The sequence below is a fragment of the Mastigoproctus giganteus genome, chromosome 6 (genome assembly GCF_048544385.1).
Source record: "Mastigoproctus giganteus isolate SK-2022 chromosome 6, ASM4854438v1, whole genome shotgun sequence".
Classification (NCBI taxonomy): Eukaryota; Metazoa; Arthropoda; class Arachnida; order Uropygi; family Thelyphonidae; genus Mastigoproctus; species Mastigoproctus giganteus.
Genome location: NC_143580.1, coordinates 5,840,633 through 5,855,222, shown reverse-complemented (window position 1 = coordinate 5,855,222; position 14,590 = coordinate 5,840,633). Strand labels below are relative to the sequence as shown.

Genomic DNA, 14,590 nt, shown 5'->3' with positions numbered 1-14,590 from the left:
TTGGTTTATATTTGGAAGAGCGACATCGCAGGTCGGCATGCATCATTGGTTTTCGCTTCTTTACAAGTTTTTCTTCGTGACAGGCTCTTGAACTTAGCATGGTGAAAGATACCCCTGCTGAAATCAGGAACTCAACTGTGTCAACAAGTTTTTAGTGAGTGTTTGTGTGGGTGACACCCCCAGTAAATGTTGACAACTGCAGGGTCTGTTAACCAACACCGCAAATGTGTATAAGTTTTGACATCCCATGAGTTGTCGGTCAATTTTTCCCTTTAGTAAGCCCTAATCATCTTCAGGGTGTGCTGACGTATGTTTTATTGCATAATCCTTCCCATACACCCACCAGGAAACATGTTATTACTCTTCTAACAGTACGCGTCGTTCGAGGAAGGGACCGTGGTAAAGCCATGAGGGTCTGGCTCGTATTTCTGATTTCTGTACATTCAGTTTCATCCCACCAAAACGGTAAGTGCGCATTTGTCGTCTTAATATCATTTGTTTACCACTGTTTAATCTGAAACGAAAGGTAAATAGGGATGAAGATTCAACAATAACAAAAGTAGAATTGATTATGAATTTTTACATGGTTGCCAGTATGAATTATACCTATATGAGATCTATGCGAGAGTGAGGTATTTTCTATTGTTTAGTAAATCTGTTAAAAATATAGAACTTTTGCTAAAATATTTCCAATACTTATTTCGAGGGCTAATAGCAGTTTTCCACGCTTCAAGCAGACATGGAATGAATTCATCCTTCATGACTAGAGAGTTATGGAAAATCTGTTTTAGAATATTCCTCGAAAATTTCTTTACGCTATTTGTGATAAAGTAGACCAGGCAAATCTATACTGTTCTTCCAAAATGTAGAGAAAGAACTTAATCGGACGTCCACTTTTAATGTCGATCATAGCGGCTTTAGAAGCAATACTGTCTGGAATGGATATTCTGGTGATATACCATTCCTGTTCGAAAATGACGTTTATATCTATGGGATCCGTTTGTTGGGGGCTAAGGCCTACATCGGATGAATCACTCCAAATGATCCCACAGTTCTTTTACAGGATTAATTCCCAATTTTTGTGAGGTTAAGAATGCTACATATCTTTGAAGCTCTGCTGCTTACCAGGAATAGTAAACAAATCATGGAGTGTCTTCTTCCGGCCAAACTTATTCTTGCTGGTTTTACCTCATAGTAACTAACAACTCTAAACCATGTTGCACACCAATATGTTGATAAACTCCGCTAGCCTAATAATGCTCCATTTGTATGAGATGAGATTCTAGATGGCAAATGCCTTCTCCACATTACACCTTCAATGACTCCACCGAAGCAGTGCAACTCTTCTTATAGGTATCTCATACCATGTGACCAAGGACGTCATGGGTTATTTCATTTGCCTACTACTGGGGAGAGGCGTAGATATTGGAATTCTCTAATCAATTGGTAAAGCAGTGTATGTTAGTATGGCCTTCTCAGTATTGTTTGAATTCAAACTGTGTTGAGTATACTTTCTTTTCGTTGGTTGAGAACTGATTTGATGTCAAAGCAATAGAAATATCACTTGGAAGATCCATTGCAAATGAAAGAAATTTGAGTATTCCTTGAAGAGTGGCTGTCCAATCTAGATTTGGAAGCTGGATATTGAGATATACTTAATTAAACTATTAGAATTAGCGTTAGCAAAGGCACATGATGCAAGAAAGCAAGCTTATATAACATCAGCCAAAAAAACACACACCCTTCTCATTTCACCCATCCACTCGCTCGAAACGTTTGTCTAGTTCTGCCTTGAATCTATTTAAGCTGTCCAACTCTACAAAGACAGATGGAAGTTTGTTCCAGCAATCAACCACCCGCTGGCTAAAGGCAAACTTCCTCACATCTATCTCACAACTTTCTTTCCTCAATTTGAATTTATGACCATCTCAGGCGATTATTCTGAGCAAGAGGAAGAATCCCATCAGCATTGAGTATGCTCAAACCATTGAAGTCTTCATACACCTTAATCAGATCACATCGCAGGTGCCTAATCTCCAGACACTGTAATTTGCAAAACTTAAGCCTTTCTTCGTAAGAGCACCCCTTTGTTCCATTCACTAATCTTGTTGCCCTTCTCTGTACTCGTTCCAACAGCTCTACATCCTTCTTAAAATGAGGCCTCCAGACCTGTATACAGTACTCAAGATGTGGCCTGACCCATTTCCTTATACAACGGGACAATCATCTCCTTATCCCTGCTACAAAAATTCCTGTATATCATTGAGAAGACACCATGAGCCACTCTTCCAGACCGTCTGCACTGCTCGGAAAACTTCATATCTGCCTGCACAATTACCCCCAGTTCCTTTTCACTCTCTAACGTATCAACCGTGTAGTACCACACAGTTGATACGCTACTCTGGTGCTACTGTTTCCCTTATGTAGTACTTTACATTTGTCAATGTTAAACTTCAGTTGCCACCTCTCAGCCCATCTGCTCAACTTTTCTAGATTCTGTTGCAGCATTGTACTGTCATTAGTGTCATTAACAACTCTGCCAACCTTCGTATCGTCTGCAAACTTGGACATTAAGCTTAATATACCATCACCAATATCATTAATAAATACAGAAAACAACAATGGACCCAACACTGAACCCTGGGGGACTTCACTAATAACATTAGTCCACGATGAGCAGTGTCCATTGATTACCACTCTGTCTTTTTCCCCTCAACCATCCCTTTATCCATAGCAGCAATTTGCCTCCAATGCCACACTGCTCCAATTTGTGCAGCAGTCTTCCATATGCAACAGTATCAAAAGCCTTTCTAAGATCCAAATATATAATATCAAAGTTATTCACTGCATCCAGTTCTTTTGTGACTGCATCATAGTATCCAATCAAATTGGTCAGACGAGACTTCCCCTTCACAAACCCATGCTGTGTCCGAGCTATAGCTGAAGTCTTGTCTAGATGATCCTGCAGTACTTATTTAACCAGTGCCTCCATTAATTTTCCCGGAACAGAAGGTAAACTAACAGGTCTGTTATTACTTGTGTCTCCCTTTGATTCTCCTTTGTGTATTGGGGTCACAGTTGCACATCTCCAGTTCATGGGTACTTGCCCTGAGTCCAAGGAAGCTCTCATAATTTCATAAGAAGGGGTTTCTTAGTTCCTTTGCTGTCTCCTTTAATGTAACTGGATAGATCCCATCCAGTTTGCTCTTTTTAGATATTTTTAATAAACCAAGATATCAACTTCTACCGCATTTCCTCTTTGCTCATAGAATCATAGAAAGATTTTTCCTGCAAGAACTTAAACCAACAAAACAAAATCATGATCATATCATGTTGCTGTATGCATTGTTATAGGGATTAGAATTGAATTTTGTCAAAGGGACTACTCTTATTTCAGTCTACTCGACAAAAAATTGTTCTGCTTGTGTTCAGCAAGTCCGAGGTGTTTTCAACTATCACTTGGGTCTGATGATTGTGGCAGTCATTACGGTGTTTTGTAGTTACATAGGCGGGATTCACCGTCAATTCCGGTTCTTTGTTTTAGAATCGTTACATAAAACAAAGAACTGGCGTTCCAACCTATTGGTTCCTTTGGGGAGTTTGCTGTACATGAATTTAAATTGCTCTCCAAAGACTATTTTTCATAAGACTAGCTTTTGTGTTATTAAAGGTTTCTTACGTTAAGAGTGGAGTGAACATAGGAAGTGAGACTTGTGCGAGGAATCTAACTATAATTATTTCTCTTTTAACAGCACATGCTTACCACCTTCCGGGAGAATACTTTTATGCTACAGGAGTCACTGAACACCCTTTAATACCTAGTCTTCTCTCCAGAGAATCGCCTCAACACTTGGAGAGCTGCCAGACCCCAGATGGAACTTCAGGATTATGCAAGCGTTTGCTGTCTTGCGAAAGTCTTAGTACAGAGGAGAATGCAGCCACCAGCATCTGCCACTGGGATGATGACATGAATCCCATGGTCTGCTGTCCTGATGGAAATTACCGTAATCGAACGAGGAGGATGACATTAAGAAATCTCAGGAATCTGCCAGGTAGGTTTGTCCTGTTTGTACTGTTGTTTTTGTTATAAAACAAAGATCCCACGAAAAATATAAGACGATTATAGTTTTATTACGATCCTTATTGGCACATCACAAAGTTCGATGTAACTTTACTCAATTTGCTTTCATTGTTCCAGGATGTGGCGTTCGCAGTGTTTTGACCCCATTCGTAGTTGGAGGACAAGATGCAGATGGTTGGCCGTGGATGGTAAGTCATGTGCATAACTATCGAAATAGAAAGACAGGTACGGGCAGAGTAACAGAACCATCATCCTGGCTGGGTGCATCGCTCAGAACTAGTGTAGGACTAATAATACAACTTCCTCAATGCACAGAATTGATAGAAGCGTGGCGGAAAGTATATCTCAATGAATATCGCCAAAACTTCTGTTCGAAATAGGCAACTCAACCTGTCCATGAAGGTAGTATTGGAAAACCATGTCTAATGTTAAAAGATTTTCTTTCATGAGAAGGAATAAACGTTACTTGGTTTTCAAACTTCGTTTCTTGGTATCCTTCTCAAGACCTGGTTTCATTACGAAAAACAAACGAATCAATCATGAAATATAGACAATTGATAAACACGATGCATTGATACCACATGGCCTTACATTGCCTAATTACCCAATATAACTCACTAAGAATCCATTCTGCGATTTTTTTTTTTGAACACCAAATGATGTGCATTCTATTGCTCTGTCCATTCCCTTGGTTATCTCAAAGCAGACGCAACGGTTTAAACCCGATACCTTGGATGAGGTTTTAAGTCTATTATTTTTTCTTTCTAGTACACTGATCGGCAAAATTAACAGAACTCGCAGAAAACGTGGTGCATCTCGTGCAGCTTCCGATGAATCTGGACAAAATTTGGTATGGTGGTGTATAAGGAGACTGCGAGAAACTTCGGTAAGGTATAAGGACATTTATAGGGGGTATATTAGAATTACCAAAAAGGGTCGCATTACAGAAGTCAACACATGATACTCGAAAATGAGGTCACATTACAGAAGTCAATACATAATACTCGAAAATGAGGTCACATTAACTTCACTACGGCATATGATCTCCTCCAAAGGATAAATAGGATTGACAGCAGTGAACCATGTTCGATATAAGGGTGTCTATAAGATTCTGTGGCAACAAATCTCATTCTTCCACCTTAGCTTACCAAGTGACCGAGGAGTTGGCTGCCGGTGTGCAATGTGCGCCCAAGGGAGTCCCACACATGATCAACCAGATTTAAGTCTGGTGATCGTGCTGACCACAGCAATCGTTGTATATCTTCGGTTTCAAGATATTCCTCCACCACTTCAGCTCTGTGTGCAGTGGCGTTGTCGTGCAAGAAAATAAATTCTCCTAAAGGTTCGAGAATCTGTTCTCGGTACCTCTGCGCAGTTATGGTGCCCCGATCATAAACGTGAAAAGGGGTGCGGCTGTTGATCCTTATTCCGCCACACACGAGAAACGCCTCCACCATAAACATCTTTTGTCTGATGTTGGAGGGATGGTACCGCATTCCTCGTTGTCTCCAGATGAGATAACGTCTAGAATCTGTTTGTAGACTAAAACGGACTTATCAGAGAACAGAACTGTACTCCATTTGTCAGGGCTCTGTCACATATTAATAGTACCAGTTTCGACGAGTTCTGTGGTGGTTTGTGGCTAACAGGATACAAAACCTCTGGCTTCCTTGCTTACAGTCCACTTGAATTGAGCCTTCTTAACACATTCCGGTTGGAAATTTTTTCACCTGCAACCACAGCAATCTTAAAAGACAGTTGATGAGAGGACATCGTAGGGTTCTGTCTTGCTGTTAGAGCCAGATAGCTGTATGTTCTGATTGACGCTGTCCTCGATCTGCCTTGGCCAGCTCTTCTTGTAATGGTTCCTGTCTCCTGAAACTGCTTCCAATAGTGTCAAGACAACACTGCGTAACACATTACGCCAACGCGCTTCCTCCGCCTGCGACTGCCGGGTTTCAAGTCGTGCAACGGCCCACCATCTTAAAGAATCATCTAAACAGCGATGACTTGCAATTCTGGGTACTGGAGATGTGGCCATCCCAGTGAGCAAGCCAAAAAAACGAGAATGAAGTGATGTGGTCGCAACCCTTGTTTTTATAGGCATGAATAATTTGCATAATGTGCAGCTCTGTAAGGTGGTAAGAGTAGATCGATTTCTATTGGAGACTCGGAATTTGTATATCAGGATGCCTATTATATCAAATGGCGACTGTTAATTTTGTCAACCAGTGTATTATATGTACAAAGTACTAAGTGTACAATCGTGTTATGTCCACCCGTATCTGGATTGTTATAATGTGATACTCTTTTCATATCCAGGCAGGTATTTATTACACGAATGGGCTTGGAGAAAGATTTGTCTGTGGAGGGAGTGTCATAAGTCGTCGATACATTCTTTCTGCTGCTCACTGCTTCGGACAGTGGGGAAGCGTGTAAGTATACCTTGGAAAGATACTGTAAAAAAAGTCTTTTTTTCTTATTACCTGAAGGAGAGAACCTTTTCTGTGGAACTAATTTGCTCTTTCATTCCCTTTCAGATCCCCATTCAACATAATAATTCGAGTGGGGAGTTCAATCAGGGGGAGGGGGTCGGCGTATGTTGCGAGGTCCATTAAAGTCCATCCAGAGTTCCAGGATGGGATCCATTACAACGACATCTCTCTGATCCAACTGAACGATGCCATTAGAGAAAGTAACGTGGTCCCTGCTTGTTTGCCCTCACCCGGAGTGTTCACGAGTAACCTTTACGGATTGAATGCAGTCGTCCTCGGATGGGGTAGGACCTCTTTTGGTAAGTACGACGCCTTCTTGTATGTGGGACTTCAATTTATTTTACGAGAAGCCTATCAATTCATTAGATGATTTTTCAAACCTTGTTTATTGTTCTGTTTGCTTTGAAATGATATTTTCACTATCTTTCCACAGAGGGGACCACCAGCAGAGTACTTCAGGAAGCTACGTTGCCAATTGCTTCGAACGAGAAATGTAACCGAGCTTATACCAGTCTACCCACCGAAACTTCGCTCCCGATGGGCATCACGGACGTTCATGTATGTGCCGGTCCTGAACATGGACATCGAGATGCTTGCTTGGTAAGGCTAACATCAATGAAAGCTAGTTTACAATTTTATCTATACCATGTTCATCACAATTAATTACAACTTACTGTTTTGACAGGGGGACTCTGGAGGACCACTCCTAGTGCCCAATCATAACGGAAGATGGTTTGTCGTGGGGATCGTGTCTTTCGGCTTCAGGTGTGCAGAGGCAGGCTTTCCTGGAGTGTACACTCGAGTGTCGAGGTTCATCGACTGGATTACGAGTAACATGAATGTTTAACCGAAATCGCCGCATTCGACCTGTAAGAAATTGTACGTTTTAATAAAGATATTGAAAGAATTTGTCTGTGGATCACTGATTGCTCTTCGCAGGTGCATGTAGACTTAACAAATTGAAGTCTCAAAAATTTCTCAACTGCCGCAAGGGAACATTATGTGTATCATCTTAAAATCTGCGCGTGAGCAGATATAGTCCACGGAGTGACAGCGCAACTCTAGGAAACGTTTTGCCAATTCTTCCAATAAGTAGCTGGAGGTGAAGAGGGCACTTGTCATACAGTAGACAGAGTTGGTTTAGGAGTTATTTTTCTGAGGGACATGTGACTGTAAGGTCAACCATATGTCTAGTAAAATCAGAAAATTTGCTGGTTCTATTATAAGACTATGAAGGGCAGATTGGGGTTTGTCTCATCATGGTTACGTATGCAGCGGGATTTTAGTCCCATAGAGCGGCTCTTGTAAGATTTCAGGCTAAATTAAACTAATTGCAAAGAACTATGCTTCTTAGTATATTAAGGATATGTAGAACTGTAGCACGTCTTCGCCTCAAGTGATCGATAGGGCTGTCCCATCGGTTTATCGAGAGTTTTGCTATGGGATAAAGAGGAAAATGTCTACTAGACTTGTTGGTGTAGAAGTTGATATAAATTGTGACATTAAGAGGGAGAAGAGATGATGGTAAAATGAGATTGGCCATCTTGTGGCAAACAAGATGGGACACTTTATCTTCTGGTTGAATGACCAAGAAATTTATTCCTGATTTTATCTTTTTAAGTGACAGAACAGTTCTAAACTGGTTTTCACCGAGTTTATAAACATCATTTTTAAAAACAGATCACTGCTCAACGAAAGCAAAGTTAAATTATTTGTGACCTTCGGACACAGATCTCTGTTTTTGTGGTGAGGGTGAAAGTTGGCAGCATATATTGTATGTGTGTACAATTTACGACAACGTCAGGGAAATAATCAGGGAAAACATTGTTGAGAATGAGTTAGGTCAGGAAGAGATATTTTTATGCAATTGGAGTGTATATCAACTCTTCCAGGACTTTGCAAAGGGAGTCGTTGAATTGAGGAAACATCTGTTAAACAATTAAACCAGGTTATGTGTTGGGAAGATTGCTTAGGGTGTCCAGAATGCTCTAGACTGATGGTGGTGATGAGGTGGAGTGTTTTTTTTTTACGTCTCATAACCAAAGGCCTTAGGCGTCCCATCTACTGGAACTGGCCCAGTGGTTTGGACAAATATTTAGAAGCAGCCTTCCTGGTGATAGCTGCTTCTAGTTAGCCAAGAGATCAGCACAATACAACATGCAGAGGCTGTTCAACTTACAAAGAAACGAAGCGGATTTGAACGGACGTTCTGGGAACTGCCCTACCTACACACAGTAGAACCATGAGCACACCTTTCCTTATGATCATAATTTTTTTTTGGATAATGAAAGTTCTCTTATAAATGATTCTATACTCGTATAGTGGAATTCAAAATAAAAGTGTACCTAAACTTTTGGTACACCTTGTAGGCAGTGTTTTTAAAAGATAATATTTATTAAATTAGATTTCCATTTATGCAATCGCATTTCGGATATGAGCATGTGACTCCTTTTCTAAATGGGGTGGGGGGGTGGTACTTAAAACTGCCCTAGACATTTGAAAACACCGAAGGATTTTACGTGACTTCTGATCCCGTCCTATCACTCAAGAGACATTAAGGTCATGTGACTTGGCCTTAATTGGTGGCGTTTCACGACTTCAAGTTTATGTCACGACGTCAAGTTCTTGTCAAGCTAGTTTTTGGAACTTTCCACAGCTTTATTCCCTCGGGGGAGGAGGGTCTTTCAAGCTATTTACCCGAATCAATCACGAATTTCAGCGACGATTAATTGGAAATTTCAATTCCTCTCCCCATTCTGCCCTTCCTCTCGAAGGTAAATTATTATCACAGAAATCTTTTGGTTTCCGCTGTTATTTCCAGAAAATACTCGTTTTAAAATAAAAACAGAGGGCGCTCTGGTCTGCGCTTCTTCCTGTGTTCAGTTGGACACTTTCCTACAGGAAATTGGGACTACCTGGACAGGGAAAAATCAAGTATAAGGTGCTTGTGACGCACAGAATTACCTTGGTGATTCGTACAGGGACATTAACGTACACGTAAGGAACTTCAAAAGGCCCGCGCACAGGTAAGAGAGTTTTCTTTGTCTGGGGGGGGATTCTTTCTAGAATACCTTTGTTTAACCTCAACCATAATCGTATCTCTTGAAATAGAGACAAACACCTTAATTTACATTTTTGGTGTGAACTTCCTAAGAGTTAAAAAGCCTCCTTTAAGTTTCTTTTGTTCAAAGAACAAAGCACTACATACCTTTGGTCACATGACTAAACCAAAATGGCTGACCCACTTGCGCAGTTATCCGATTTGTAGAATTAGAAATTGCGAAGTGCAAAAGGACTGTTTTTTGGTCTAATCAGTTCAAGCAGTGCTACCAAAACGCCATCCTACCTCCCCCTTTTGAAATTAAGCTAAACAGTGCGTTGAATATAATTTGAATTCAATTTTAAAATAAGCAATATTTATCTAATTTATAATCTGAATCAAACAGTATGCGTTGATCATGATATACCAAAATATTGCAAAATTAGATGAAAAGTATACATCTGGCCAGTTAATGACCAAATTTACAATTTATAAATTATATTAAAATTATTTATTTAGCTCTCGCGGGTGGCACAGTTGGTATAATCGTCGTCCTCACCAGATCTGATGGAAAAGACCTGAGTTCGAATTCCTTCGATGGCGTGAGGAATTTTTATGGGCGTTTTTCACAATGTGGCTGAGTTACTTAGTCTCGGAGGATGGTAGCATGGTTTTTCCTCGGGAAACTTGGGATTTTGTCCAGTAAACCGACTACAGAACACACGCGATTTATAGACGTACAAGGTGCAGCTAAAATGAAACGAGAATCATTACCAGCTCTTAATACTGCGCATGTCACGAACATTCATATCGTGCAGTAGCTTTGTTATTTCCTATACGGATCAGCTTTTGTTTTGTTGCAATCATTTAAGTTTTGATGATCTGTGCCTCTTTAAGGTACGGTGACGAAATCATGAGTCAGCCACGTGTGTACAAATGGTACGAACTGTTCAGAGAGGAACAGGAAGACGTCCACGACAAGAAGAAGAAGACAGGAAGACCTCCAACTTCAAGGACAGACGAGAATGTCGAAGACAATTGGAGAGAACGTGCACCAAGACCGTCAGATAAACATTCGACTAATTGCAGGACACTTACACATTGACAAAGAATCAGGAAGAACAATTTTGACAGATGGGTTGAGTATGAGAATGCGTGCACGCGAATGGTTCGCAGTGAGGGTTTTTAAAGAAAAACTAGATCGAAACATTGGAGCACCCGCCTTATTCGTCAGATCTGGCACCGTGCGACTTTTTTCTGTTCGCAAAAAATAAAATCCACCTCAAAGGAAAGCGATTTGAGGACTTTTCAGACATTCAGAAGAATATAACGCAGCAATTAAAGGCGGTATCTTCCACTGTTGTTTTTAGATCCTGGAAATCGCGAATTCAGTGCTGAATAGGTGCTGCTAGAGAGTACTGGAGAGCAATAAGTTGCGGATGCGCCTTAAACTCAACAACAACATATTATATTTAGAATTACAGCAATATATAGTTATTCTAAAATTAAATTAAATTATGGGTATTGAGGTTTGGTTCTAATCTCGTCACTGACCACAGATGAGAAATCGCATCGGACAGATGGAAAGCACATTTTCTGCTTTGCCAATCTTCCGTCGATCAATAGGATGAAGCGCAACTTGCTTGGGATTTTCATCCAACAGACATATAAAATTTAAGAAATTTTACGTAAATTGTGTGTTTTATATAGTGGATAAACGTATTTGTCAAAAATCAAAACCCAGATTCTGTATAGAATAAACGTGCAACTCCTGCACAACACCGATTAACTCGGCCACTGTTTGAAAAACCCATAAAAGTTTCTTCCATCAGATGTAACACGATCATTGGTCTTTCCCACACCATAACGAAGATCGTAGTGTGGTAAGCATACATCGTATAGAAGCTATTTTGTATAGATCATCCAGAAATGAAGAGCTCATAAAACTCACCAACACTGCAACGAATATGGATGCCATGAAAGAATAATCAGCTCTTGTAGATCATACAGATTTCATATAAAATAGAGGATTCTATTCTTCCTTAGAATACCAAACTGGATCCCCAAGGCCATGAGAGGTTATTGGTAATGGAACCAATCGACTGAAATAGATGATCAAATAATCATTCTGTAGTTGTTTTTTTTTTTAAACAGTCGCGTTATTAGTCACGTTTTAAGGATTAATGTGGGGGTGGTAACCTTCTCACTGCCGTATACAACTCTCGCACCTAGCTCAGTCCTCCCTGAGGGTGTTATTTCGCTACTTGGGTTTCGAATCCAACAGTGACAGAAGAAATTCTTAAAGCCTTTTCATTCTGGATGTAGTTAGCCTAGCTCATCTGAGGAGGAATAGTGTCCCCCGTACTGTCAGCAAGATTATTCAAAAGATGTCAGTAGATAATACGTTCTGTCATGTCCGCTCTTTGACTATCTTGTCCAACAGCGAAGGGAGTTATGGTCCATAGAAAGCAACCAACAACAAATTGTATTCTTATTAGCCTCACAGAGACTTCTAAGATTTCATCTCAATATCGTTCGGCAGTCAAAGTTCTACCGTCGAAGGCATAGAGGGGTGTGCGGCCAATAAGTGATGCCTCCCAATACCATTATCCTCCACAACCAATCAAGTTGAATGACTTGAATCAAAATCTAATGACTGGAAATATTGAAAGAGACGTAGCCACCTAACTACCTTTGAGCCGATATCATCGACAATTAGTCCATATCAGATTTTGAAAATAATAGAATGATATTTAATTGCAACTATTGAAAGTATTTTAAAAGTATTAAAAATACGTTAAAAGTATTTGAAGATAAACTCAGTTGTTTTATTTTCCTCTTCTCTTATCCCATTCGCACACAAATGAAGGTTCTGTTCTCCCGTGGAATACCAAACTGGATCCAGGACCAATCGACTGAAATAGATAATCAAATAATCATTCCATTGTGTTTATAAACAGGCGTATTGGTCAGGTTTAAGTCTGTTTGCAGAATTAGGGTGAATACAACATAATTCTATTGAACCCAATAAGAAATTTCTCTGGTCTCGCCTGAGAGGGAACACATGGGTCCTTATTTAAGGACCTTGTCGTAGTTCCAAATATGATATACCGCTTTCTGATTAAAAAGATCTTTTTTCTTTACATTCTTTTCAGATGGTGCCTTTGTTAATCCTGGTGTATACTGCAGCAGTCATCGCTCATCCAGCCTCTTTGAGTAAGTTCTCTTATCAATAAATTTAAATACTGCACTTTGTTCAATGTCCCAGTTGAAAAAATGAAATCTTTTCACCTGGGACATTGCAATGGTTATGTTGCAAGAGATTTTACATAATTTTTATCTCCTGGATTTGTCTGAAAGAGAGGCTACTTAAGTAAGAACTATTTTTTTCTACAGATGATGAAGTGTTACCAGACAAACCATGTGTGACGTCAGATGGCTTGAGAGGGTCGTGCACACTAATGATATTCTGCCCCGAAATATTTTCTTCATTAGAAAGAGGTCAAAATAACGTCTGCCAATCCGAGAAAGAGAAAATTCCTGCCGTGTGTTGCCCCAGTATAAAAACCGGAAATGGAAACTTCGCTTCCGTTAAGAGGATTCAGAAGAGGGACACACCTGTGCCCAACCTACGAGTGAAAGGTAATAATAATGAAAAAAGCAAGCGTAGTTTTACAACTGCATTTTCTGTTTCCCACATGCATCTAACTTGATGCTTTTATATTAAATACTACTGTACTTTACATTGACTTATAATTCATATATTTGATTGGACAGGATGTGGCTTGAGGAAGGATGTGAACAGCTTTGTAATTGGTGGAAGAGACGCAAGTCAGTGGCCATGGATGGTAGGTGTTGTATTTAAATATTTAATAACCGCAAATAAGGTACATTTGTATTTTCTTATTCTGCTTTCAAAGATTTTAATTAAATTAAAATCATAATTCTTCCACCTCGAATTGATAAATAAAAACTACAAAGGCTGATCATTTAATTCGCGAAATGACAGCACCACCGTACAATTACTAAAGTTTCGGCGAACTTCCGGTAGACAGCAGGAGAGTGTGTGTTCAGGAATATATTTATAAAGTTGCAAGTTCTGTCAGGTAGTTCGATTTGAAGAGAGAGCAACTTTTAAGGTGACAAGTGTTTGAAGAAGACGGTAATTTTCAAGTGGCATTAAAGAAGCGCCCTGGACAACAGGGGACTTCCACCACTCCAAAGAAAATTGCAAAGACCTAGGAGATTCTGGTTGAAGATGGGAAAATCACACTACGTCTTTGGGCTGGCTACACTTTCGGCAAGTAACTTCTTTGCAGCTACCAGACAACGTGTACCCGAAGACAACGTATTCTTAAACATACACTCTCCTGCCATTCAGATTGATGAAATTTATGTTGTTGTACGGTGGCACTGCCATTCTAGAGTTAACTGATCAATTTTTGCATTTATAAACCAGGACTTCAAGACAGTCGCTTTATAATGGAAAATACTTTTCACCATGCATTCAACTCTCGTTCACGTGCACTGATACTGAACTACATATTTAGGGGTTCTCATAAACGAAATACATTGCCCTACCATTAATATCCGGACACTCCTCCATGGATAGGGAAACAGGGTGCATTCATGCATGCAACACGTCACAGAATCTGTTATAAATATGCACACTGGGTTTCGAACAGACAATTGCAAAAGTGGGCACGCAAGATGACACGTTCAACAGAGTTAACAGACTTCCAACGTGGAATGATAGTAGGATACCACATAAGCAAGCGTTCTGTACGAGATATTGCCGTCACTCTGGGGATCCGTAGGTCAACGGTTAGTGGTTAGTGATGTCATATGCAAATAGCAGAGGAATGGGCTTAAATCTGCCAAAAAACGACCTGATAAACGTCGAAAACTAACAGAACGGGACAAGAGAATTCTGCGAAGAACTGTGCCCCAAATCGTAATTTGTCATTGTCTCGA

The 14,590-nt window shown here is 40.1% G+C and overlaps 1 protein-coding gene across 1 annotated transcript in view; it reads left to right on the top strand.

Moving 5' to 3' along the window:
• The first annotated feature begins 407 nt into the window (after window positions 1-407).
• LOC150083856 (clotting factor B-like) overlaps window positions 408-14,590 on the top strand; it is a 39,698-nt gene continuing 25,515 nt past the window's right edge. The window contains exons 1-9 of the mRNA XM_090375449.1: window positions 408-465; window positions 3,753-4,052; window positions 4,199-4,269; window positions 6,404-6,516; window positions 6,622-6,875; window positions 7,010-7,176; window positions 12,772-12,832; window positions 13,013-13,258; window positions 13,394-13,464. Of these exons, the coding sequence (XP_090231575.1) occupies window positions 408-465; window positions 3,753-4,052; window positions 4,199-4,269; window positions 6,404-6,516; window positions 6,622-6,875; window positions 7,010-7,176; window positions 12,772-12,832; window positions 13,013-13,258; window positions 13,394-13,464 (1,341 nt within the window). The remainder of the gene's footprint in view (window positions 466-3,752; window positions 4,053-4,198; window positions 4,270-6,403; window positions 6,517-6,621; window positions 6,876-7,009; window positions 7,177-12,771; window positions 12,833-13,012; window positions 13,259-13,393; window positions 13,465-14,590) is intronic.